Raw genomic sequence first — 27,078 nt, 5'->3', positions numbered from 1 at the left:
GAGGTTAAATATAGCAGGTCCAGGGAGGAAAGAGCTGCGCTGTCTTTGTTATTATAGCCAGCACTAAATACCAGCGTACAGTGAAACGTGGGCTCATCGTGCTCTGGTCAAAAACACAACATTTTAAAAGCTCTTAAAACAAAGGACAAAGTTTTATTTTTGTTGACAACGGTGACATTCATTTACAGTAAATTAAAAAAGAGAATTAACTCCCTGTCACTTTGTTGAAGATGTTGTATGTTGCTCAGGCCCTGATGAAATACACACAGCGTTTGTTGAAACCTGTACAGGTTCGTCTGAGGCGTTACAATTCAATGTGTCATATTGTTTTGTTGTGTGTTTACAGAGTACACTGAGGCTCGATGAACAGCAGATGAGAGAAACTCCAGCATCAGAGAGAAATATTTCCTATCATATTTGTCTGACAGACGTTTGTTTTTTTTGCACAGAATAATGAGAGAGCACTGCTACGGAGACTTTTACACATCAAATACTATGTGAAAACACTCCATCGTACAGCAGAAACCATTCAACAAATAGTGTACAAATTTTAAAAATAAGTGTGGATCCAGCAAACCAAACAACTTGGACATGCAGATGGAGGTTTACATATTTCAGAGGAAAACACTAAACTGTATTCTCAGGGCAACGCCTGTAGCATTTACAGTTTGGGAATGATGACTAAAAACTAGCAAAATTGGTAAAGCTGGTGTTTATATTTATATAGACTGTTTAAAATTTCAGGCTAATCAAACATAAAAGCTAGTGTTCAAGTAGAAAAAAGCAAAATCCACCCTCCCCAACTAAAAAAAAGACAAAACAAAACCCCAGAACAAATTCTTACAGCACAACAGGCATAGACAGAGAATAAATTAGACGACAGAACTTAGAAAAAACGCTTTAAAAATGTGTTCAATTTTATACAAAAAAGCATAAACCTTCCACAAACAGGAAACAGCTTCACCTTCTACATGCGAGCTGCTTGTTGTGTACATTTACTCTCTTTATATCTACTCAAACACCTTCTCAGAGCAAATGCACTGGAAGAAACTCTCAATTGTAAACTATCCATTCTTTGACTAAAATACTAAAACATCTGTTTTAAAAATGCATGTAATAACAACCACCTATGATCGTTTTTTGACACGTTGGTCTTTTTGACGCGTCGGTTTTGCTGCTTGAACTCAAGGCACTGAATAATCCGAGTTAGAAGAGCCACGAATAAAGGAACAGAACAGTAAATGCGTCTCTTTCAGTCTTTCTGCTAATATCGCTGTTCTGATTATCATATGCATGTTGAGTAACTCTAGTTTAACTGCTCTAACATTTACTGCTAATACGAATGTTTCTATTCAATGCTATAACTGGACGGGAAACTATACTAGACACACACATACACACAATATTGTATTTGTAGCCTTTTTTCAGATTTAATTATCAAAAAGTAAAAAAAAAAGTCGCCAACCATGATCGTAATATTCGATTGTCTGAAATTATGAACCCAGCTGCTTGTATGAAACGGCCCGAGTGTATCTGTGCTTCCTCACTGGTAAGTCAGGAGCTAAACAGCAGGAGGTCAGACAGAAGCTGCTGACAGTCGTCTCAGAGGAAGAAATAATCTCTCAGGGTTGTGTTAACCTCAGCGGGCAGAGTCAAACAACTGTAGTTTCTAGGCTTAGTGCAGGTTAGCTTCAAACACAAATAATCTAAAATGAATGTTTCCTACCAAATGTTGATCAATCTGCAGCTGTAACAGACCCCAATGACTGCACTATTTACTCACTATTCACTCACTATTCACTCTGCTGCTGTCGTCTTTTATGCCTCCAAGAAAGGACTGAAAACAGAGCCAAAGACAAACCCTATTTCCATGTTAGTGTCCGTTCTACAAAGTATTTTCTTTTCCCAATAAGCTACAACATGATAGTTGACTATTCTCCAGCATTCAACAAATACACCTCCAGAGTTTTACCACATGCTTAAATGTGCTTTCAAAACCTTGTGAGATGTGTATTTGCTGAGTGACATCTAGAAATTAAGCCTTATATTAACAAATGTCATTTAATGTGGCACATGCTTGTGCAGGGATTCAAAATTTGATCTGTGGTGCAATTCTTACACGTTACCAACAGAGGTTGTTATCCGGCTCAGTGCTTGTTAAATTTTTTCAGTCACACACCTGCACTGCGGCAATCCTGTCTACTGTGAGTTTATAGTGGGAGCTGTTCTGTGTTTTAACAAAAACAGAGATAGGGGACGCTGTGAAAAAACGCTGTTACCAAACGCAAATACTCCAGACTCTCCTGCTCTCTCCTTTTGATCTCCCTTCGTCCTCCTTCCCCCTCCTCCTTGGTGACTCCTTTTTAAGCCTTTCCTGTTTTACACCACCGTCTCTGTCAGCTGAGGCCAAAGCAGGCTCTGGACCCCAGCCATGGAGACAGACTGAGAGGACGCTGCTGCTGCTGCTGAGGGAGCACCGACACAAGGTGATGCAGGTGAGTATCAGCGAACAGCAGGGTTTCAGTGAGGGAGGAAATGTAGAGCATTGTGCATCTCTGTCATTGTGGTTCATGTGCTGCCTGCTTCAGTGACAATGAGATCTTAATACAATGGAGTCAAATCACTGGGAGCAAGAAGTAATTCAACCCCAAAGCAAGTACACCGAGCTCAAGACACACAGTGTAACTCAGAACCGGAACTGCACTGACTCACATGTGAAGCCGTCTCTACTTAAGGCTTGACTTAGTGGTTTAACACATTTCTAAACACCAGATCTGTTCCAGCCTTCGCTCAAACCAACAATGACCCTCGTTCACACTGACAGATATTTGAATTATTTGCTGTAAACAGCTGGTTGGATCACTGTGGTTGTTTTTCAAGAGCTAGCTTCCGTTGCAAGTGCAAAATAAAAGATTAAACAGCAGGTGAATGGTCTAAGGTTTGGGGAACAGTTTCATCCATCACCAGGATGACAGGAGTTAACTGATTAATGCCACATTAGGAAATGTAATGACCCAAATGCTGCACAACGCAGATGCAACACGATCCTTCCACACCATCTGTCAGATCATAGAGACACGGCGACAGCTCCTCACTGGGGAACCACCACAAGGTCAGGTCGCTTTTGGCAGATTTGAATGTTTTCTGCCATGTTATGTTTCAGCACCTTGGTTCAGTCAGCTTCAATATGGATCTTTGGTCATGATTTACTAAGCTCCACTACCAACCTTGGCAAATATAACGTTTGCACACACCAACACATGACTATTCCTACTAAAACACTGCATGCACAGATATCAGGCAAGTAAGTATTTTGCATTTGTCATTATTTCTAAGCACATTTTCCATCTCAAAACCAAATAAACTTGAGTGATTGTTGGATTTAATCCTTTTCAGGTAATATGTGTTGAGGTTGGCCTGAGGTGATTAACATCTTATATTAAAGTGTGCATAATTATTAGGCAGCTTTATTAACTTGGGTAAAATGGACTAAAAAATCCTTTAACTGACACAAACAAAAAGTGTAATCCCTATTCTGACTGATACAAAACTCTTCTATTGAGGCGTGACCACCGATCATTGAAACATTTTGTTGTGAATATTTGTAAAGAACACATGGAGACTTGAGAAATATGAAAACTACCTGGTGGCCTTTATTCTCCAGTGCCTGGGCTGAGGACATGAAGGCTAGAACATGACTCCACTGAATAGGATTCACAAGTTGAGGAGACATGATTCCAAGAAAAACCTGACAGATCAGACATGTCAAAGGACTTACGGACAGATGTAATGAGTGACGGCTCAGATAGATGACCTGTGGCTGCATCACTAATGGCACCGCTCAACTCAGGCATCTGTAAGGTGGAGGAGGGCTACTGGCGCAGCATAAGCTACTCTCATTAAGGATGAGCTGGTGGGACGTTTGTGAGTTGAAAATGGACTGAAAGTGGACTCCCAAACCTGTTTTTAGTGTCTAGTAGTGATTCAGGAAGACATCTGCAGCATTTAAGATGATGTTTACGCAGGACAACACTTCAACAACAAGCCTCCACGTACTGCTCTCCTCAAACACGTCTGAATAATGAACTGGGGCCAGGTGGCCACTTCTCAAGCGTGAAATTTACAGTGGAGGAAGACATTTGACCTGGAGAGGCTGTGGTTGCTGCTTTAGTAAAAGTTGATAGTGAACAGATGAGGAAACTGAGCCTTTAGCTCATGGCAGGAAAAAAAAGGCTGTTTTGGTCACTGAGTATTATTTAGTCTTCATTTGTGTTCCACTTACTCTAAAAATCTATAACAAGTGAGTTGGGAAAAAGTGGGTTTTTCTGTCTAATAATTGTGCACACTATATTATACTGTATAATCCCCCGAGAAAGGCAAAATTCAATTGTCTTCTGTGAAATGTTCCAAGTTTTCAGGTTCAGATTGACTCAAAACATTCAACAGTAAAATGAACCCAGAAGAATACAGTCTTCCTAATAACTGTGCAAGCAGTGTAACGTTAGTTTCACTGACATATTTTTGATGATATTGCTGCGACTGACTGATATTTAGGTGTTTTTGGTCGTTTGGTGATGCTAACTGGCATTTTGTCAATGACGTGGTTACAATGCTACAAATTCTGATGCGGTTCATTGACGCGACACACAGATACACCATGTACAGAATGTCGCAAGCCTAGAAAAAATAAATTCTTGCCATTTCTACATCCGGGACCCGTGGATCTGGAAAAGCTGAAAAATGAGAGAGAAACACACATTATGGTTTACAGATCTACTGCACTATAATCTACAATCATTTGATATGACCTAAGCTATGGTTTGGCTGTGATGATGGTGATGATGGTGAACATGTTGAGAGAATGACAGTAAATGGTTTACCTGACATGCATAATGACTGGGAACACCAACAAGACATACACAGCCATCTTGACCACTTATCATATGTCTTTATAAGTGTGTGCGCCTCTGACATGTACTCATTTTTTGATATTTAAATGTTGCTTATGTGGTGCTTAATACTGTGTGATTTTACATTGACACTGTACACAGACTGGGAAGGACATCCAACACTGCTGCTGCACTGAAAGGTCAGGGATATTCCATGTCACGGCATCGGTAATGAGAGCCCATAGAGATGTAACGCTCGATCAATACCTGTAAGGGCGTGTCAGGTCACCGTTGGACCACACTGAGCATGTGCACAGCTGGTGCAGATCATTACGACAAGCAGCACAGCAAAGCGACACTTTCAGTCGCTGGCAAATTAGCAAAATCCATAGCACACATCAAAAGTTTGATTTACAGAGAACGAATTTTCAGCAGTGAGATGAAGCTTTTTTTTCTGACTGTATTTAACCACAGGAAATTTTGGATCCAGCCTCCTAACGTGTTTTACTTCCAGTCAAAAAGTAGCTACTTCTAACAGATGCTGGCCTTTGTGATGCCTACTGAGGGAAAGATGCTGGTGAATGTTTGAGGTCAGAGACCTTTAATAGGCAGTATCATGACCAAAGATTTGTAAATTTTCAGTTTCATATTATGTTTTTCATTTCCTATGCTCTATATTAAGGGGTTACTATGTATTCTGCTGCCTGAGAATTTCTTTTTGAAGTTTGCCACAAAATCTCTGCAATGCAATCCAACAGTGCATTTGTAAATACTGCCGGGTTATTAAGTGATTATTCTTGCTGTTATCCTGCTGTGCATTAGTGTGTAACGGTACCAGTGAACATAACCTCCACTCTCCACTGTCTGCAGCAGCCCTCCGCATTGGAACAGCATTTCACTTTAGGAAAAAGTACATTGGTGTTGGATTTCTTCTCCTATTTGTGTAACAGCAATCATTGGAGTCAAAATGGTCACTGCATGATTGTCTCTACAAGGTGCAGTGTGCGGACAAAAGTGTTTTTATCCTTTTGAAGCACTCATACAGCTTCAGTGTATCTGTTTTTTTTAATCTTTTAAAGAACAGTAAGCTACAGTTTCATTACATTACTCTGTAACGTAATGTAACTTTTACCTGACTGATGTACTTTGACACAAGTTTGACCATAGCGAGGCTATTTTTGTGAAAGCTGGTACAACAAAACCTAAAACACCAATCAGAGATAATGAGAGTCAAGACAATTGGCATCCAACTTCTTTGTTAACCACACTCTTCTTCTTAGGGCTCTGTGCGTTTACATAAACACGTCTTGTGACTCTTCTTCCATACAATTGCACTGATTATGTATCACCTACTTCAGTCAGAAAGAACATGCTGTTGTCATGAAGAGCTATGAAGAATATAAAATCTTTTTACAGTACAAAGTACAAGAGAGGAATTCTGGTAGAAAACTGTTAATGGTGTAATATTTAGTTTACCACTCAGTGACTCTCAATGCAGCAGCTTATGTCTAAAGCGACAGCTGAACGTTAGAGCTGGTAAACGTTAGATATCATACTTAAAAAGTGCATCTGGGTCTGACACTGTCACATAATGAAGGATGTATGGATGCATAGAAACCACTTTCGTTTTTGGCGAAGTCAGAGTAAAATTTAAGTCATTGATCTAACATTGTCTGTACTAAATACCAACAGACTACTTAACTTCCTAATCTTTGTTCTATTAGCTGCATTACCAGCAGCATTTACTTGGCAGCAAATCTGGACAAAACATAAAAGCATATCTCTGTGTTTTCTGTATCCCCACAGAAATGCGATTCGTACAGTTTGCCTGCTGCAGCTGCATGGCTTTGTTCAGTGGGATTACTGATGCACAGCTTAACAGGTTTACAGAGAGAATGTATTCCTGCAGCTGAGAATCTGTATCACTTAAAGAGAATCATCAGGAAATTTACTGGAAAAAATGAGACATTTCTTACGGCCAATTAAAATCCACAGCTCTAAACGTAACCTGGTCCAGAGCAGGTTGGTCGTGCAGCTGTGTTATCATGCTGATCCAGCAGGCTAAAAGAGAGCCATCTCCGTAACACTGAAAACTCAACATACCTCATTAACTCATTAATCTTGTGTCATAGTACATCCTCCTGGATTCACTCATGTTTATACTATTGTCCTCCTGCAACAGCTCACCTCCTGCAAGATTTCAGAGCAAGACTTCCGTTACATGTTAGACACGCGTCTGTCTTTGTAGGAATCTGAACCATATTGCTGTCGCACACTTATAATAACAATCGGAGTCTGTCAGTGGCAAAAACAAGCACATTTACTGTTGCTGATGCAGTGTAATCCTGTGGTAAACATGTTTGTCCCTATTAAGGATATACACCCAAAATATGGGAGAATATGGCCGAGGTTTAAAAATATCAGAATTATCCTTTAATTGAACCTAATAAATCTAATTAACATAACAAGCTGAAGCTTCTTTTTATGCAGGCACATTTACACATGCGTTTTTTCAAGATACTTCATTTAACATTTCCCATGAGTCTCTAAGCCACATTTACCCTCTATGATCTCTCCAATTGTGAACAACTAAAAATAGCACTCAGCAACTTTGTAAGACATACCTTGTTTCTTATGCTGAAAAATATATCTTTTTATTCACGTGTATGTTTCAGTGATCTATAGTTTTTTTTTTTATTTATATATATATATATATATATATATATATATATATATATATATATATATATATATATATATATATAGCAAGAGATCTGAGGATCCTGCAAGATAAAAACAAAAGCCCGGATTAGAGAAACTTAAACACAAAGCTTCATCTGAACTGCTAAAAATGTCACTGTAATGTCTTAGCATTTTCACTGCTGTTTGCATTTGTCCTATTTTTAATACACACTCATTTCTATTAGCACTGGGCTCACAGAAACAGACAGCTGGCTTGGAGATCACACTCGATGCCGTGCCATGAAACACTCTGCTTTTCTGTAGACATCACACATGCACACACGCACACTAAAAATCTACTAGATCTACCAACTAGCACATCTTTTGCACAGTTCCTCACCCATTCCAGCCTCTCTTTGGAACAAAGAAACATGACTCCCTCATTCTCTAAGCCACTCATTCGGTGTGGTATCTCTCCCTCCCTCCTCCTCCTCATCCTTCGCTGCTTCCTCCTCTTGCATCTCTGCCGGCTTCATTCAGCATGAAGGAAGGAGGGGAAAACACAAAAGAAAAGAAAAAACAAGACAAAAAACAACAAAAATGAACACGCTGATGAGTGTCAGTGAGTGGACAGTGAGAGGTTGAGAGGTAAATACAGAGACAGATATATATCAATATATCCAAGTGAGAGACCAAGAAAACAAACTGATACAGTGAGATAGACAAGAGGATGATCGATAATAGCAGGAGAGAGAGGCAGAGGCTTGTGAACGATGGAGTGAACGTATTTGTGAATGACATTTCGAGGCGAGTGACATTTGGAGCTTTCAGTGGAGAGCACAGGATCAAAGCACACTCGTATCCACTTCAATGAGAGGAGACACCTCTCTGCTCTTCTACACATACCACAACAAAACAGAAACACACACATACAAAACAAGGAAAGAGCTACGTACAAATGCATATCTTAGCAGCATGATCCTATTGTGTCTTTGAACATGTATTTGTGTGTGTGTGTGTGTTTGTCAAGATGATCGATATGCACCTTTGTCTTGTGGCTCTGTTCTGTACCGAGCCCAGATCCGGGCGTGTGAAGCTCCTTGGATACGACGCAGAGAAATTCAGCCTGGTCCTCTGTTCCATAGCTGTACGATGAGCCGATGTTCACCATCTAGAAAAAGAGTGAGACACAGATCCAGAAAGATGTGCAGAGGGAGAGAGGGACAGAGACAAAGAGACAGTGAGTGTCAGGAAGCAGAAAAAACAGGAAGTAGCTGAAAGAGCTGAAATCTCATTCTAAAGCAAGGAAAGATTTTTGTGCTCATGCATGGTTGGGGTGGGGGGCAAAGAGCGGACAGCTTTCTATTATGCACACAGTAGTGGACTCAACAAACAGCCTTGTTTACTCGTGGGGACAGCAAAGCAACTGCAGGTCAGCTTTCGCTGGACAATGAGCGCAAATTGTAGCTGTGCAGCATGCAATTGAGTTAGGTGCCAAAGCAGAGGTGTGGGAGAGGGAGGGAGGGTTGAGAATGCGATTTTAAGGCTACAGTGTGGATATGCTGACCAATTTAACTCCATTATGCTTAGTTGGAAGGTCATTAAATAAATTACAGACTCAAATCGGCAGCTCTGGCCTTCTTGAAAGATAATGTTAGCACTGAGAGACTTCCAGCAATTACTGACATTACAGTGACTCAGAAGATCAATACAATCAATATATTAATATGTCTTTCCTGCCAACACAGTTATTGGGTCAGTTCTTCCTAACAGACTGTCAATACTGTGACAATAAATAGTGGACTCCAATTCTGAAACTTTGGTCATTTGCCACAGATTGGCACTTAAAATGTCTCGTCTCACAGCTGTTCTTATCAATGTGCAATGTTAAAAAGTAGTGGAAAAATTATTTTTGTGATGTCTCAGAGGCCTTGATTATGTCCTCAATTTACTTGTTTGTTGACAAAATTGTAAAATGTTCTATTTATCAGCTATGGCAAAGAAAGCTGGAAGCAGAGATGGCATTTTTATTTTGCTGCTGCTTGCTTTCTGTATCCACCAACAACTGACTAATCACATTGTGAACACATGATATGTGTCATTACATCCTTCTAAATCCTTTCATTTGCAGTGGATTTAATAAACATTTTGTGGATTCTTAAAATTCTTTGAAAGGTTCTGAAATACAGTTTTGAAAATGACTCATTTTTAACCAGGACAAACGCTGTATTGATTGTGTGATCATCTCTAGCCAAACCCACAATCGATCCTACCATTGTGTTTGTCTTTTATACTGTACCATAGAAGGCAACCGATTCTCTGGCCTGCAGAGGTCCATCCTCTTTAGGTATTCATAAATACAACCTTTAAGATTACACCGACTGCTATTATAATAGATTAAAATGCTACTTAATGTCAAAAAAATCAAGATTATGGACATAACCAGTTTTTTGATATAAGGGTAATTCTGGGAGTGCACATAGCAGGGCTCAGGTCGGGGCCAAGGGGTCAGACCAAGGATCGGGATTAAAGGGTCAGCAGCAGCGTGAGTCCAACCCACAGTCCAGAGCAGTCCGGTGCGGGGCTTTCTGCAGGCGCGCACGCTGACCTGCTCAAACTTCCAGCCGTCCGACATCGTGGAGACCATCTGGGTGAGCTCCTCCTCCTGACACTGCAACACCCGGTAAACATGCTTCGGGGGAACCTGCTGGGGAAAGACAGATGAAGATGCTGAGGGCACAGGTGGTGGATAAAAAGGAAGGTGTAATCCTTGTCAGAGACATAGAAAACAGTTTGTAGTAGCAATTAGAACTTTAACATGACTGATGCTGACAGACTGAAATTAATACAATTGTATGCAAACAAACAAACAAAAAAAAGTGTTTCTTCTATGTGACTGCAGCTGTTGATATTTTTTAACAGGAGTAGAGGAGAGTACATGCTATATCTTGCAATATTTTGCACTACAGATGCTTACAATCGAGATCAATTCTCCATCTTGTAAGTAAAGCATATAAACAGGAATTGTGCTTACCCGATAATGTTAGGACAACAATTACAACAGCAAGCACCAGTTGCATGTTAACAATGACGCAAACAGTGCTGATCACAGTTTCAAATTTATCATTTGCTGAAGGTAAAACAGTCCTATAACTTGACTAGAGTATCACACAGTAGCCTAACATTACAACGGGGGCAGTCATTTGATAAGAATCTCTGAGGAAACACAAATCTGTGAATTGGGAGAAAAGGAGAGACAGGTGAAGCGAAAATAAGAAATATTTGAGGTGAACACCAACTCCTTTTATAATTGCAATAAAAACTTCCAAACAACTAGTAATTTGTTGAAACCAAAGACAGACCAAAATCAAAAATCAAACCAAACTATTTGCATTTGTTAAAGGCACCCAAGCTGAATCTGCAACCTACTCGCTATCTCAAAGCAGTCAACCTCCAGGAAAATGCAGCTGTTCACAAAAAATGGAACCAAAAATGTAAACGACTGACTAAAAAGACAAAAAAGCCCCCACAAATGCTCAATTATAACATGAACGACACAACCACCTACAATAAAAAAATCTAATATGTTGCAGTCATTCCCTATGGAATCATATTAGGAATCCGTAAAACAACATTCCAGACACTTTATGACCACATCCCATTTGTTCAGTGAACAATTAGAAAGCTGAGATGGTAGACTGCAGTTAAAGACAAAAAAAATAAAATGGTCACATGCTAGCTAAAAAACCTGCACTTCTATTTTCATATTTTTGCAGCACATTAAACTCCAGGCAAACACTAGCAGTGATTCTAGTAAAGTACAGTAGAACACAGGGACAGTGGGTGTATGATAGAGAAGGCAGAGGGATTACATAAGAGAAAGTGCAACCATCCTGAGAAAAGAAAAGACTGGAGTGAGAGGCCTGATCCTCCAGCAGTGATTTCTTTAGAGCACAGAGACAGCTGAGGTCATTAAAGAGAAAATTACTGAAAGCCATCTTAGTACACAATAACGGTGCATGTGCCTGTCTGTACAGTACGTTTTGGGTCCACATAGTATTACCACATATAGCACAGTACCTGTTAGCACAGTATGGTTTAAGAATATTTCTACAATTGCTATGCTGTAAATCTTTAATTTCACAGACACGGTATGTGGTAGTCTGTTAAAAAATGAAGTGCAGTGACTGAGGAGATCCGTGTTTGACTGATACAGCCCTATCACAAAAACACTTTGAAAGGTTGTGTGCATACCTGTGTGGCTTTGGAGTCCCTCTCTACGATCCTCTCCTTAATAAGTTTGATCAGTGGGGTGATGTTGTAAAACTCAGCCTCCTCCAGGACGCCTAGGAAAGAAAAAACACAGCTAAGCTGCAGTGTGACACTTCAGTGCAGTGGTTGTGAACCTGTGATTGTGAACACACTGTACCCTTCATGCCCGATTAACTCAAGTGTCCCTTCAGCACGCTACAAAACAAGTTCATATTAATTGGACGGTATTTAAACATTAGTCATATGATATCATGACATACACACATGGACAAAATTGTTGGTACCCCTCGGTTAATGAAAGAAAAACCTACAATGGTCACAGAAATAATTGGAATCTGACAAAAGTAATAATAAATAAAAATTCTATGAAAATTAACCAATGAAAATCAGACATTGCTTTTGAACCGTGGTTTAACAGAATTATTTTAAAAAATAAACTCATGAAACAGGCCTGAACAAAAATGATGGTACCCCTAGAAAGACTGAAAATAATGTGACCATAGGGACATGTTCAACCAAGGTGTGTCCTTTAATTAGCATCACAGGTGTCTACAAACTTGTAATCAGTCAGTCAGCCTATTTATAGGGTTACAAGTAGTCACTGTGCTGTTTGGTGACATGGTGTGTACCACACTAAACATGGACCAGAGGAAGCCAAGGAGAGAGTTGTCTCAGGAGATTAGAAAGAAAATTACAGACAAGCATGTTAAAGGTAAAGGCTATAAGACCATCTCCAAGCAGCTTGATGTTCCTGTGACTACAGTTGCACATATTATTCAGAAATTTAAGATCCATTGGACTGTAGCCAACCTCCCTGGACATGGCTGCAGGAGGAAAATTGATGACAAATGGAAGAGAGAGAATACGAATGGTAACAAAAGAGCCTGGAACAACCTCTAAAGACATTAAAGGTGAACTCCAAGGTCAAAGTACATCAGTGTCAGATCGCACCATCCGTCGTTGTTTGAGCCAAAGTGGACTTCATGGGAGACGACCAAGGAGGACACCATTGTTGAAAACAAATCATAAAAAAGCCAGACTGGAATTTGCCAAACTGCATGTTGACAAGCCACAAAGCTTCTGGGAGAATGTCCTATGGACAGACGAAACAAAACTGGAACTTTTTGGCAAGGCACATCAGCTCTATGTTCACAGATGCAAAAATGAAGCATATGAAGAAAAGAACACTGTCCCTACTGTGAAACATGGAGGAGGTTCTGTTATGTTCTGGGGCTGCTTTACTGCATCTGACACAGGGTGTCTTGAATCTGTGCAGGGTACAATGAAATCTCATGACTATCAAGGTATTCTAGAGAGAAATGTGCTGCCCAGTGTCAGAAAGCTTGGTCTCAGTCGCAGGTCATGAGTCTTGCAACAGAATAATGACCCAAAACACACAGCTAAAAACAGCCAAGAATGGCTAAGAGGAAAACACTGGACTATTCTGAAGTGGCCTGCTATGAGCCCTGATCTAAATCCTATTGAACATCTGTGGAAGGAGCTGAAACATGCCGTCTGGAGAAGGAACCCTTCAAACCTGAGACAACTGGAGCAGTCTGCTCATGAGGAGTGGACCAGAATACCTGCTGAGAGGTGCAGAAGTCTCACTGACAGTTACAGAAATCGTTTGATTGCAGTGATTGCCTCAAAAGGTTGTACAACAAAATATTAAGTTAAGGGTATCATCATTTTTGTCCAGGCCTGTTTCATGAGTTTATTTTTTAAAATAATTCTGTTAAACCACGGTTCAAAAGCAATGTCTAATTTTCATTGGTAAATTTTCATAGAATTTTTATTTATTATTACTTTTGTCAGATTCAAATTACTTCTGTGACCATTGTGGGTTTTTCTTTCATTAACCCAGGGGTACCAACAATTTTTTCCACGTGTGTAAAAGTGAATATACTGAAATGGTAGATGTTTCGTTTCACTTTTTCGACTACTACTACTTCAACTACTTCTTAGCATTATAGCCTATTTTTTAGGTGGTCTTAGTCCCTACTTGTGGTGATATAAAGCACACTGGGTGAGGGTGTCTGATGTGAGACCCGAAACACCCAGTGAACCCAGGAATCATCACTGATGATGTTTCTAAGCTGCACCAAAAGTGTATGTTAGAACTAGTTGATCTGGCCAAGCCGGACGATGACCATGAAAGTATGGTGACTGCTGGAGAGACAGCCGACAACTGGAAAACAGTAACCGTGGTGATATACAGCAGCAGACTCAATATGTGGGCTAGGGCTGAATGATCTGGGGAAAATATCTAGTTCAAATTTTTCTGACAGATATTGCTCTGATGATGCCATTTTGTAAAGTCCTGCTTCAGATAAGTATTTACTGTGTAACAAATGTAAAACATTTGGTGGAATATTGGCCCATGAAATACCAGTAAAAGCGTGACTGTCACACTAGGAGGACAGCATCAATTTGTTAACACAATTGACATGGCAGTTTAAAGCCTCGGTTAGGTGCTCTGCCAGACTTTACCTTGAATAGAAGCCTTTGCAATTTAGCAATTGAACGGTTCCAAATTGTAACTTGATTAGAAATCAATTAATTGTTTAATTGTTTATTATTTAATTAGTTTTTTCATCAAATAGAAATTAATATTTTAATAAAATTACTTTGATTACTAGTCCACAAACTCACAGCTACAGTTGGAAGGAAATCGCTGTTGTTGCAACATTAACAAGATCTTCGTATACAGTTTAAACTATATACTATAAATTCATATTTCTGATGTATTTAACAGGTCACATGGACATGAAACTCATGCACCCAGAACCCATTAGACTGAAGCCAAAGTATGCAAGACCTTCTTCAGCGAGCTCCTTGTTGTAGACCAGTTTGCCATGCCGTAAGTAGTTAAGGATGGGGCCGAAGTAGGTGGGGTCTCTGTCGATCACATAGGCTCCTGTTTCATCCTGTTAGAGAGGAGGAATCAGAGACAGACAGAAAGAACAATGTCCATTATACCATCATCAACTGCATGTATTTCATTAACACGTTTTCTTGTGTTTTAAACAAGAACCACAGAGAGTTCTTTTTTTTTATTAACTAGAAGAACAATGTTATTCCACGGAAAACAGTGTGTACTGTAACATGCAGCTCAAGATTACTTTTTGAGGTGATGTTTAACTTAATGCATTGCTTCTTCCATGTGTGTTGTTCAGTTTTTGTTTTGAAATATTTGTGCAAAAAGATAACAGCTACCCGTAGAATTTCACCAATGTTGATTATAAAAAGTTCTGCGCTGTTTTTTAAATTCCTCTTCGGAGCTCTGTGTAACAAAAGTCTTTTGCAGTGGGATGAACAGGACACTGGTTACTGGCACTCAGAGCAGATGACGGGGACTTCTGTGCTCACACGTGTGTCGACAGCCTGCTCGTCTCCCACCTCCAGGCTACTTCTGACAAGGCTGCCTGGATGTTACGTCATGATTACTGCCCCTCCAATATATACACGCATCCTCCCCATGCCCTTCCTCGTGATGGCTGTTTGAAGCTAAATTCACAAAAGATCTGCATCTGGAGAAATTCATACAAAAATATAAATGCCTTTTAGGCGATTTAAGCAGAGGGATATAGAGGACTAACTGTTGAAAATTGCATGAAAGAAGAAGTTAAAGAACATCACTGGCATCGGCTGATGATGTGTCCATAACAAATGTGGGTTACTTCAGTACAGACTGAAGCAGAGAGAGCAAGCAGAAAGACTGACGCTAAAGTGTGTTATACTGCAGAAATGAACGAAACAGGCAAATTTATATTTATAATTTTGACTCTGAAAACCAACTCTGACCCACAGGGTAGTAAATTCCAAGACTTACAACTTTCCCTGCTTCACAGAAACCACATGTTTAAAAGAACAGGAATAGTAGGAAATTCCTAAAATAACATAATTTCTAGGTGGTGAAGTTCTAACACTTTAAACTATTATCTCCAGCTTGCACACTGGGGACACCAGAGTGTGTCCTTGCATAGCTTTGATTTTATATCCGAATTTGGCTGTTGGCATGTACATTACTATTTTGGGCCTCCATATATGTATCGGACAAGACAGATAAAACAGAGTCAAGGAGCTGGAAGAAGATGTTCAGCTTGATAAAGGGAACCCGCTCTATTCATGTGGCTAACTCTTTTAGCTGCTTACTGAAGCAGCAAGATACAATCTTGGCCTCTAGCAGCATCTTGCACAGATGGATGTTAGCCCTTTCATTAGCACGTCCTGCACATGCATAATACAGCTCACATAACTGTAATTTTTATGAAATTCCATTATTTTATTATTACCTCATCTCAACGACAAAACACACAAAAAAGCACTCCTACACCGGTAAAAGGTCAATACTGCCAATGTGTTTGCCGTTACCGGTCCAGTTGGGTGCATGTGTTGAAAGATCTGCATCTCCCACACAGTTTTATATTGATGTAAACCTGGACACAATAAAGCTGGAACTTCTGTACAGTATTCATTACTGTATTTCAAACTGAATATTCTGAAATCTGTGGAACGACAAATGTCTAACTGTCTAAGTGTTCACAATGTCGACTCTACTTGTTATGAATCTGCTTTGAATTTAATGTTGCTTTCACCTATTTAAGGCGCTTACTTCAACTTTGAGGTTGTTGTTTGCGAATCCGTTTGTTGTTGAGAAACTGCAATTTTGTCAACTCCTACATGTGATTTGAGTGCTCCAAGTTTAATATATATTGCTGTGTACCTGGGCAGCAAGCAGTCGAGCTGGTTTATAGTCAGCTTACAGCTCAGTTTGTCTGTCGCTTTTTCTCTGAGGATTGACCTGCTGAAGTGGCTTCTTTTATCCACAGCCCTGGATAATTTGTTTGCAAGGAGAAGCCAGGAGGAAGGGCCATTTCTGCTTTGAAAGGTTATAAAATCAGGCAGAAGGGGAGTTGGCTTGCAGTGAAGTCTGGTTCAGTGTTGTGACTGTCTCTCTGTTTCTTGTACTCACTGGTAACAGGCTCTGTGCTGTTACTGGAGTATTGAGGAGGTCCTCCCTCTAAAGAATTTTCAACCTCAGTCTTCCATTTTATGGAGATGAAGGCAGTGACACAAGCTCTTGTTGAGCTTTAGGTTAAGTATTAACTAACTGGGGTTTGAACTTAGAGAGGCTGTACCACAGTGCTTAAGTGGAAATATGTAGAGAACAGAATGATGTAAACTGTAAAAAAAAAAACAAAAAAAAAAACAATATCCATAACCGTTTCCCAACCATGTTACACTACAAGGATACCACAAACTCTGAAAGGTATTTTTTCATATATTATCCCCTTCTACCCTGAAAGTTCCTGCACTGAGACCAGACGGTTTCTGTTACTAAAATGAAATCTGCCAAAGGTTTAAAGGTTGTCAGGCATGGCACATTCACTGAAGAGACTGTCTTACACGACTATGGCTAAAACGGATGTAGCATTGTTGTGCCTCACGTCTGCTTCATTAAATTTAGAGTTGCAGGTGAGCATTTTTAGATCAGGTTAAAGAGCTTGTTCAGTAAATCATTGTTTTGAGACAGATGTTTATTTATCATTTCGATCAGATGTTGTGTTTCAAAATTTCTTATCCACAGAACTCAAGGTTCTTCTTTTCAGCCTTACAGTTGTAGAGCTGCAATTCATTGAATTTAGTGATGTTTTTCCAGGTGGAAATTTCTAAAAACAGCCAAGAGCGTGAGGGCTTTATAAAACAAAGCCACACCTATCTATAAAAGGCAGTACGGGTTAACATGAAAGTTGTGCTGCAGCTTGTAATGCCAGCACACAATTTGCACATTATTCAAGTCTACCGTGGTGCTACCTAATTTAAAAAAGACACAAGTCTGACAGAACTAGTAGCTAGGAACTTATAAGGAACACTCAAAAACTTAGAAAATGGATTTAGCTGGTATATTCTATCTTGCAGGGGCTGACTGGTTATAATATGCAACTGATCCAATCCACAATACAGGTTCTCCATTCAAGTACAGCATCAACATCCACATCTAAAATGGGTTATTAAACTAACCCCTTATCTTTAGTGTGACAGACGGTGGCAACAGAAGTAATTCCAAAAAAAAAAAACATTTTCAGGAGAAGAGGAATGTTCCGCAAGCAGCAAAGACAGATTTTTGAATGACAGATGGTGTCCCTCCTTCCCAATTTTCATGGGGAAAATTACTCTGTCCCTGACACTCACCTCTTCAAATCCAGCAAATCTTCTGCTGAGCTATTTCCAATGTGACACAAGAAATTAATATATTGAACAAGGATGGCTACAAACACAAATAGATGAATTCCGACTGCACAATGGTCTATAGGATGGCGATGCAGCATAGGAAGGAATGAATTAGAGGAGAACAAGACAAACAGCAAAAGCAGACGGCAGGCAGGGAGAGACATGGACATCATCGGAGGGCAAAATATAAAAATGTTAGGAGAAATAGTGTGGCAAAAAACTGAATAAAATCAGACATAAAGGCTAGACAGACTTGCAAATACGCACAAAGAAACAGACGGAAACTGTCAAGACATGGAAGATGAAGACACATGGGGCTTTCATATTTGTGTGTGTGACACAAAGAGAGGATAGACGCAGGATCGAGGGATGTGATACGAACACCAACAGGTAGAGTGTATAAACACAGCGTGTGTTTCTGTACTGAAAAATCACTGTGATTAGAGCGTGAAAGGACTGCGACTGCAGCACAGAGCGTAGAAGGCGGCACATGCGCGCACACACCGTCCTAAATGAGTGGAGCTGCAGTGGAGGACAGACGGACGCCTCATCAACGTGACTTGACTTGACAGTGTGGGCATGACAACACGAGGGGAAAAGCTTTCTGAATATATCACAGTCTGACTTTCTCTCTCTCACAAACACAATTTGCAGTCATCCATTTGGATAAACCCATTTGCAGCTCAAGTACAATGATTGTTTTTTAAATATGATAGATCAACATTTATGCAACTGCAAAATTCTCTGTTGAATGGAGTCTGTGAGCTTGCTTTCATCATCCTCCTCTCTTGCTCTTGTATTTTCTGTACTACAGATGGCAGAATAAAGCTAAATAATAATATCTGATATGCTCAGAAAGCTCTAAAGTACAAGGGCATTTGGGAATGTTTCCGATACATAACTGGAAGTTACTGATGCAAATTTCATTGCATGATGTAAATATTCTACATCCGCTTGTGTCAACAGTTTTCAACCCCGTGATGCTGTTACAAAGTGAAAAATCAAACACCAGTAAGGCTACAACATTCGTCACAAAGCAGCCAGGAAAGATGTTCCCACTTGAGGGTACTTCAGAGCTTCAGAGGTATTTGGCCATTTTTTTTTTGGATTCAGTCTGTAGCTGCAGTGTGCTAACAAGATAACATTTTCAAATGTTGAAAGGGCAGGGGCACTAGCTGGTGAGTTGGTGGCTTACAGAGCATTTGTTCAGGGAAATCAGCTCCACAACATTTCCCTGTAGAGGTGAATGCATCCCATGGGCTATCACCAATGGCAAAACAAAAGCCCCGTCACGTCTCCAAATATGCACACACACCTGCCTGCCTGCCCACACTCTGCTGCTTGCTAGAGCATGTGCCAACAATGGAGCTGACTGATCCTGAAATTTGCAAAATGCCATTTTCAATGCAAAACATTTACTACTCAGATTTCAGAGGAACCAGTGCAGATGTTCCACTTTTCTGGTTGATTCAACATGACACCTGCCAGTCAGTCTCAATCAATCAACACTCAGTCAGTCTAGGCTTGTCTTATGGTACATGTCCACACGATTCATCGTTTTCACACCTTCCATTCATTGTCTATGTGAGCAGCCGTGCACTGCTTTCTGGGAATAGCAGCATGCGTTTTGAGAGACAAGTCGTCACGTTTGCTGCCTCTGTTTTGCATAAAAGTTGAGGTCTGCACCAAATTATGCTAATCAGGGGAGTGACTCGCTGCCCCGCTAAACTCTTTACACTAACTGTTCATCCATTAAGGTGCAGCCAGTGTTTGTGCGGTTGTGGGAGGATGTAGCAACCTTGGAAAAATGGGCCCATGCTGGTATTTTATTAATTTTGTCAAGGATTTAGACAAATGTTTAAAAACTCTGAAGCGTTTTCAAGTTTTTCAAAGGTAGGAACTTGTAGCCCATTACAACATACGTTGTCTTCAAAACTGAGGTCATTAACATATTAATCAGAAATGCTATAATGTAGGTTTATATTGTTCAGAGTCCCATCGTGATTTCAATTTCACTTTGCACATTGGAGTAAATGCATTTTAGCTATTACATACGTATACATTGTGACATGCACGTTGGAATTATATATTGCTCAGTGAAAATGTGACTTAACACGTTCATATTTGGCCTGTGCATGTAATTCTGATCTAAACGGGGGCAGGAGCTGTGAGAAAACTCTACAGGAGTGTGATTTCTAATTAGAGGTCTGCCTAATTTATCATTTGTGGGATCACAGATGGTCTGGCTGAACCGATGACTTCTCAGTGCTGGTGACATTTTTGATGTAGGAGGCATCAAAGCAGCGCCACACTGATGAAAACATTCAAAACTGTGTGCTTCCACTCTTCCACTCTCTGTGAACCAGACAGCTTTGTGCGTTCAAAAGACTACTTCTGGAGACCTAATTAAATATTTTTTTCCTTGCAAACCCTTTCAGAACAGAATCCATATCTTTGTGTGCATATAGTGGATTTTTCTTATTAGTTCCAATCAAATGTGTGCCCTTCTGTACTGATTTAATTATGGTAGTAATTTTGAACAAAGCAATTCAGGAAATTATTAAGAAATGCAGTGATAAAACTTCCATCCTGGATCAAGTTAAACACCAAACAAGCCCTCATTGTTTGAACCAAATTCACATTTTTCAGTGCTGATGGTAACAAAGCGACAAGTTCACACAACTCTAAAATATCATAAAAACCTTGGCTCTAGCATTTATTCAAGATTACGGCTCCCTGCCAGCACTTCATATTCAACATTTCACAGCACAAATAAGGTGATAAAGCGAGTCCAAACATGTGGTGGAATCCATGCTGGCACTGTAAGATGGGACGAGTCCTAAAGAGATTTGTAAAAAAAAAAAAATTAAACGAAATAAAGTTTGTACATGCAACTTGAATGACATCATCAGGTCATTAAAAACACACCTGCACAACCCTCATGCTATTTAATATGAATCATTACACATCAGTTGTAGTACAAATATGTGGTTAAAGGCAGAAATCTGCTGCCCTATTGCATCTCTTTGGCTAACATCATCCAGGCATCAAAAAATGAATCTTTACCTACACATTGTAACTGGCTTCCAATGGTGTGAGGTCAGTTTGGGTTATATTAGCAGAAGAGAGGCTTTGGGTTTGGTTCGGTAAGGGGGCAGGGCAGCCGAGGTGCCAGTAATCTCATTAAAACAGTCACACACAGACTGTCTGTGTCTGGGTGGGGGTTTAGAAACAGCCAAGAACCCCTGAGCAGAGACACGCTAACACCAGCGAATTAAAGGGGGACTCCAGCACAGATAAAATCAGCTTCTCTCCTGAGTGGAAGGAGAAAATACACAGGTTGAACTGCAGCGAACTGTGTGAATCTGCTCCACAATGCTCTGTGTACTAAACAACACGTGCAGAGGCTTCAGCCTGGTGTCTGCTGGGTATTACAGTATGCTGACACAATGAGCCCCTTCAAAGACACTTCAATGTGCACTTCATACAAAGGCTGAAGGATTTGGGGAAAATACTTGAGAGTAATTTTTCTGACAGACATTGCGATTTGATTCACAATTAAATTTTTTAAAGTTGTGCTTCAGCCCAATATTCACTGCGTGATAGATTTTAGACATGCGATGGAATGTAACAGAAAGCATGACTGTCACAAAAGGACAAGAGGACAGCATGAATTTGTAAAATCACTGACACGAACAGTTTAAACCCTGGGTTAGATGCAGTGTGTAAAATATCCTAAATTGCATCCTTTGTGATTTACTTATTGCACTGTTTCAAATAGTGTTTTTTTTTTGTTATACTTTTGGAACAGGATTCCCCGGCATCATCAACTGATTGCTTCGCTAACTGCACTAGGAACAATGCAAGTTGTCAATAAAAGGGTTCCTTCAGGAGAATGTTAAGCAGAGGTGGTAAGCCATCCAGATCCTGACACATCTGCTCTCATGATCCATTTAGTTAGTAATGACAGCCTTCACAAAAGTAACAATAGTTCTTTTAAAAGAGTGGATTTCATCCAATCTGATCTTAGTGAAGTTTATTTTTAATCCAGGTTAAATGTCCCATCACTGAGGAAAACTCTGTGCATCTATTATCTTAAGAGGTGTCATGTTTGCAGTCAGCTGATGGTACAATATGGACCAAATTCAGCGAGCAGTGTGTATTTGTTGGCCTCTAATATAAACCTTCACGTACTAACACAAGTTTGACAAGATAAAAGGATTCAACTCTACTTGCTGTTAAATATTTCTTTCAAGAAGACAACCGAAGTTGCATGTGTGTTGACTTTTTAGAAAATTCATAAAAGAGGCCAACCATGCGCTCAATCTGTTGTATCTTTTATGCTTGTGTGCACTCACAGCTGTTATGATCAGTCAATATTACTGATTGAAAGAAACAATTCATCACGAGATTTCAGAGAGTGAATAGATTTTGTCATTTCTAGTGTATTTATTCTTGTGACTTACAAGAGAAATAGCTAGCAGCATGCTGACTATCTAACCAAAGTGTCTTTTTTGATGGGGGGGGGTTACTGGATTTCAGTCTCTAATCTTTGAGGGACCAGTTTAATTCTTCCTCCGGTTGAACACTCAGAAATTTGTTCTTGTACCGGTGGCGTGGGAGCATTAACAACTTACATAATGACACAAGTACGCACAAGCACACATTACACAGGAACAACGGCAGCTACAACAACAGATGATACTAGGATCAATTGGCAAAGCCCTTATAATAACCTGAAACATGTGTCTCTCTGGTAGGTCTATCTATAGTGCACCATGTTTTGTTGTATAAACACTAAATACTGACTCAGACAGCTACGCGACCATCTTGCTCATAAGCCACAACTCACGGAGGATTCAGAGCCTCGCCTACAGCTCAGTTCCTGTTTTTAAGATGACAGCAGTGTGATGGAACTAGAAAAACAAAACTGCTCAGTCTCTGTCTGTGTGTCTTGAGATGCAGGTATGCGATAAAAAAAAACACAAATAAAAGGTAGCAATTAAAAAAATAATTGAATAAAACATAAATGTTCATTCAGAGTGAGCCAGTTGCTGAGAGTGAGGCTGAGGAGAGGACAGGAATGTAATATGAAGGGTAGAAAAAAAAAAAGACAAGAATGAAGGAAGGTGTGTGTTTGTATGAGGCAGAGAGAGACTGGGTGTGTGGCTGTGTGTCTTCAGGCAGTGCAGAGGGAGCTCCTGTTAGGTCGCGGCTGAAGGTCACACGGGAATATTCTTTCCACAGTGCCTAGCGGCGCAGCAGGGGAACAGTCATCAGTGCCGCACAGCAAAAACCTCTTAACTCCAATTTTGGTGGCTGCCCCTGGATTTCTAAGTTCAGCTGATGGAAAACCTACTCTTCTGCTGAGGCTGAAACATTTCTGCAAACCTGGAAACCTGAAATCCGCTGTTCCTCAACATCTAAAGTGGAGGTGGGAATCACAAAGTACATCACGATTTGATACGATCACAATATGCTGCCCACGATATCGACAGTGTCACATAGGATAGGAATGTGCCATTAATGGATTAAATATTCAGCATTTTCCCAATTGTTTGTGTTTGTTTCCGATAAAATAAATTCAATTAAAACCTGTAGTTACCAATGCGTGGTGTTGAGCAATAGCCTTCCCACTGCACAGTCTGATTGGCTACATATCACCAGTAACAGCCAACGAACACAGAAGAATAAATGTTGAAACAATACCTAAAAATGTAAAACAAAAAAAGCAATACAACAAAAAACTGCAATTCGATACATTACGTCTGCAATAGATCACAATATCTGTGTAACTAAAAAAAGGGAAAAAAGCAGGAATTATGCATGTATTGTACAGGTATTATCAGTAGTGTTCAATTTTAATAATGTGCCAATTTAATTGATTAGCTCTGAGATGTGCTTTCCTTTGTTGTCTGTCATTTCCCCGCAAGTTTCCTCTTCTACACTGCAGGCTAATTAGCTTCCATTCACCTTAATCTCATTCGTTTCATAAGCACCACCACAAGTACTCATGAAGCAGGGACTCCACAAAATCAAAGTGGTCATGGGAATCTATTTAGTGTCTGTATTTTAATAAAAATATTGATACTTGGCGCCAGTGTATCGATAAAGTATCTCAAGAGGATGTGATACGATATATTGCTGTATCGATAATTTGTCCCATCCATAATCAAAAACACACGGTGATGAAGCTACACACAAAGCTGATTAAGGTTTGAGTGTATAACACTGTATGAATTTGCCAGAGCAGTGCAGCTCTGACAGCATTCATGTATTTTTATATGACGTGACAAATTATTGTAAATTGTCTGGTATTACTTTACTGGACAAGCCAAAACCAAAACCAAAGACATTGCTGTTTGACTACATTATCCACAAATACGCCATTAAATGATTTTCAAATTACTTTACTAGGGCTGTAAGTAAAAGTAATTCATCTTTGGTTTAATTCATTAATAATTCTTCAGCCCACAAAATGTCAGCCAACAGTAAAACCGAAACTTCTCAGGTTCCCAGAGTTAATTTTAAAATGTGTTGTTTTACTCAAGAAGCGGTCCAAAAAACCCAAATATATTCCATTTACTGTCAATAAGAATAAGAAAACCAGTTAATACTGACACAGGCACTTTCTCTCAATTGATTAACTGAACAGTGGTTTCAGGAGTGGATTTAAATAGCGAATTAATGAATAATTCTGTCGTGTCCTGCTGGCATATGTGATTAAGACGTTCACCGTGTAACTGTGCCATCACCGGTTTGTGTTCGGTCAGGGGCCTTTATTAAATGTCAGCCCCCACCTTACTTCCTGTCAGCTCTCTGCTGTGCTACCAACCAAAGGGATACTGTACTATGGCCAAATCAATACAGCTACGGTAGTATAATATTGCATACGTGTGACACTTTATCAATATTATGCCCTCCTATGTCTTATTTTCCTTACAGCTGAAAGAGCTGACATTCTGGAGGGATTTTTGCCAGATAGAAACAAAATGTCAACTTGCAGTCATGCTGTGAGAAAGACCGAAACCCTTCTCTCTCTGTCACACACGTGCATATCAAAGCCCGCAGCATAATAGAAATCTGCATCATTTATGAGTCTTTCCAGCCTTTACAGTGTGTTCAGTCTACATGTGACTGGGAGACGCATAATACATTTCTCTCTCTCCCCATACGATGCCAGCTGTACAGCTACTGACTGTGTGGCTCCCTGCAGAAGAGGAGGCACGTGTTCATCCATCTGACCCAAGCTACATTCACACCACAAAATGATGCAAAGACACACTCACACACACACTCACACACTCTCACACACACACACACACACAGAAGAAAAGCAGAGAGTGAGACAGCTTCACACTGCACATTTACCAGCCGGTCATTAGACAGCTGCATGGAGCTGCAGGCGTGCATTTCCGGGGCACAACAGAATTGGAGTAATAGGTTTTAGAGAAAATTAGTAGTTCGTTGTTGAAGGCTTTTGTGATAAGAGATAAAAACATCACAGTGCACAGCTTAGAAATTGCAATTTTACCTTTCAGTCTCTACTGGATACACAGGACCAATCCTCTATCACCAAAAATGGGCTTTCCTTTATGCCAAGACATATTTTAACCAGGATTAAGAACATAAACCTTTCATACCAAAGCAGTGCCTGTTTGAGAAAATCAGACCATGTATGTCACAAATGTATATCAAGACAAACTTTAACCACCTGTCAAGTAATAGTAACAGTGTTATCAAGGAGTGATTAACACACACATATTTTTGGTTATCAACGTGAACTCAGTATAAAGAGCAGCGATGAGTCACTGGAGGAATGCTGTAAAATGCTATTCTCCAGGTTTTCCCCTTATATAAACCATAGACTGTATAATTCATTATACAGTCTATGATTTAAACTAAGACAGAGTCAGGATTTCACAGGCTAGTACCAGAAATATTAAATGCTAGCTAACTGAGACATAAACTAGATAACAAATGTGATAACAAAAGTTTAAATGGCTACATGACTCTAACCAAACGGTGGAGTCGGAGGTCACTGTTAGCTTATTAGGCTACTCGGCACCAGACAGCCGCTGAAACTAAGTTCCTCTCCGCCTGCTGTGAGGCACCGTTCACCGGGGTTCAAGTGTCCTGACCGGACTCACCGTGTCTGAGTGCAGGTCCTGCTGCTGGCACAGCCGGTACAGGAACGAAGTTTGCTCCTTGAGGAGGGTCTGCCGCGTCGTGAGGAACACCGTGCCGCCAACGTTCAGCCGGACCCACTTCCCGTTGTTCCCGCCGTTGGGGTTGATGACCGAGCCGTTACCGATGCTCTGCGGCGCCGTCCCGCTGGATTCGGTAGCGGTGGCCGTGGCGGAGGTCGCGCTGTCCCCCGCCTCGCTGTCTTTGTTGTTATTGTTGTTGTTGTTATTGTTGTTGCTGTTGTGACGACCGGGGTGCGTCGACAACGAAGCGACGTCCGCCGTTTCCCGCTGGTCGTCCGCGGTCGTTGCCATTTGGAAAAAGCCGCTGGACGCGAAGTGAAGCAGAGCGAGGACGACCGTCCCTGACTGCTGCCTCCGCTGCTTCTGTCCGGTACTGACCGAGCAGGCTCCGCCCCCTACCCGGCCAGCCGGGTCAAGTTACCGGAAGTTAGTTATGGTAGATCCGGGAAGTAACTTCAAATTAAAGACCATCCGTTTGGTCTTGAATCTAGTTTTAAAATTTTGAGTTTTATGAAGTATAATGCCTTAATCGTCTAGTGGAGCCCAGATCAAACTTTTGTCTTTCCGTCTTTTATTTTTATTGTCATTCTCATCCAAGTTTCTTATTTGTGCGCCTACATCTCTTATATTTTTACTAGGCTATGTTGTAAATGAGGCCTCCATACCTCTGTGTATGCCTAGTTAAAATAAAGGTTGAAGGAATCGCGAGTTGTCTTGTAGGCCCTCATATTCTGTAGAGTGTGTACAGTTATTTTACTATACTATGTAAGCAAGAGATACACTGAAATAAA

General features: G+C 40.3%; 1 protein-coding gene across 2 annotated transcripts; it reads right to left on the bottom strand.

Annotated features, from left to right (window-relative positions):
• Nucleotides 1-133: 133 nt before the first annotated feature.
• kctd17 (potassium channel tetramerization domain containing 17) lies at nt 134-26,691 on the bottom strand. 2 transcript variants are annotated; one of them, XM_023292742.3, is made up of 7 exons: nt 26,228-26,691; nt 14,662-14,770; nt 11,826-11,917; nt 10,180-10,275; nt 8,617-8,742; nt 7,972-8,101; nt 134-4,733 (listed from the first exon to the last, which is right to left on the bottom strand). In XM_023292742.3, exons 1-6 carry the CDS (start codon nt 26,576-26,578, stop codon nt 8,012-8,014), a joined length of 864 nt encoding a protein of 287 aa, XP_023148510.2. In that variant the 5' UTR covers nt 26,579-26,691; the 3' UTR covers nt 134-4,733; nt 7,972-8,011. The 2 variants fall into 2 exon arrangements, with proteins under 2 accessions (XP_023148510.2, XP_023148507.2); XM_023292739.3 differs by having other exon boundaries at nt 10,132-10,278; nt 26,228-26,673.
• Nucleotides 26,692-27,078: the final 387 nt, after the last annotated feature.

The sequence above is a fragment of the Amphiprion ocellaris genome, chromosome 18 (genome assembly GCF_022539595.1).
Source record: "Amphiprion ocellaris isolate individual 3 ecotype Okinawa chromosome 18, ASM2253959v1, whole genome shotgun sequence".
Classification (NCBI taxonomy): domain Eukaryota; kingdom Metazoa; phylum Chordata; class Actinopteri; family Pomacentridae; genus Amphiprion; species Amphiprion ocellaris.
The sequence above is the reverse complement of the archived record's forward strand: the minus strand, read 5'-3'. Positions and strand labels throughout refer to the sequence as shown.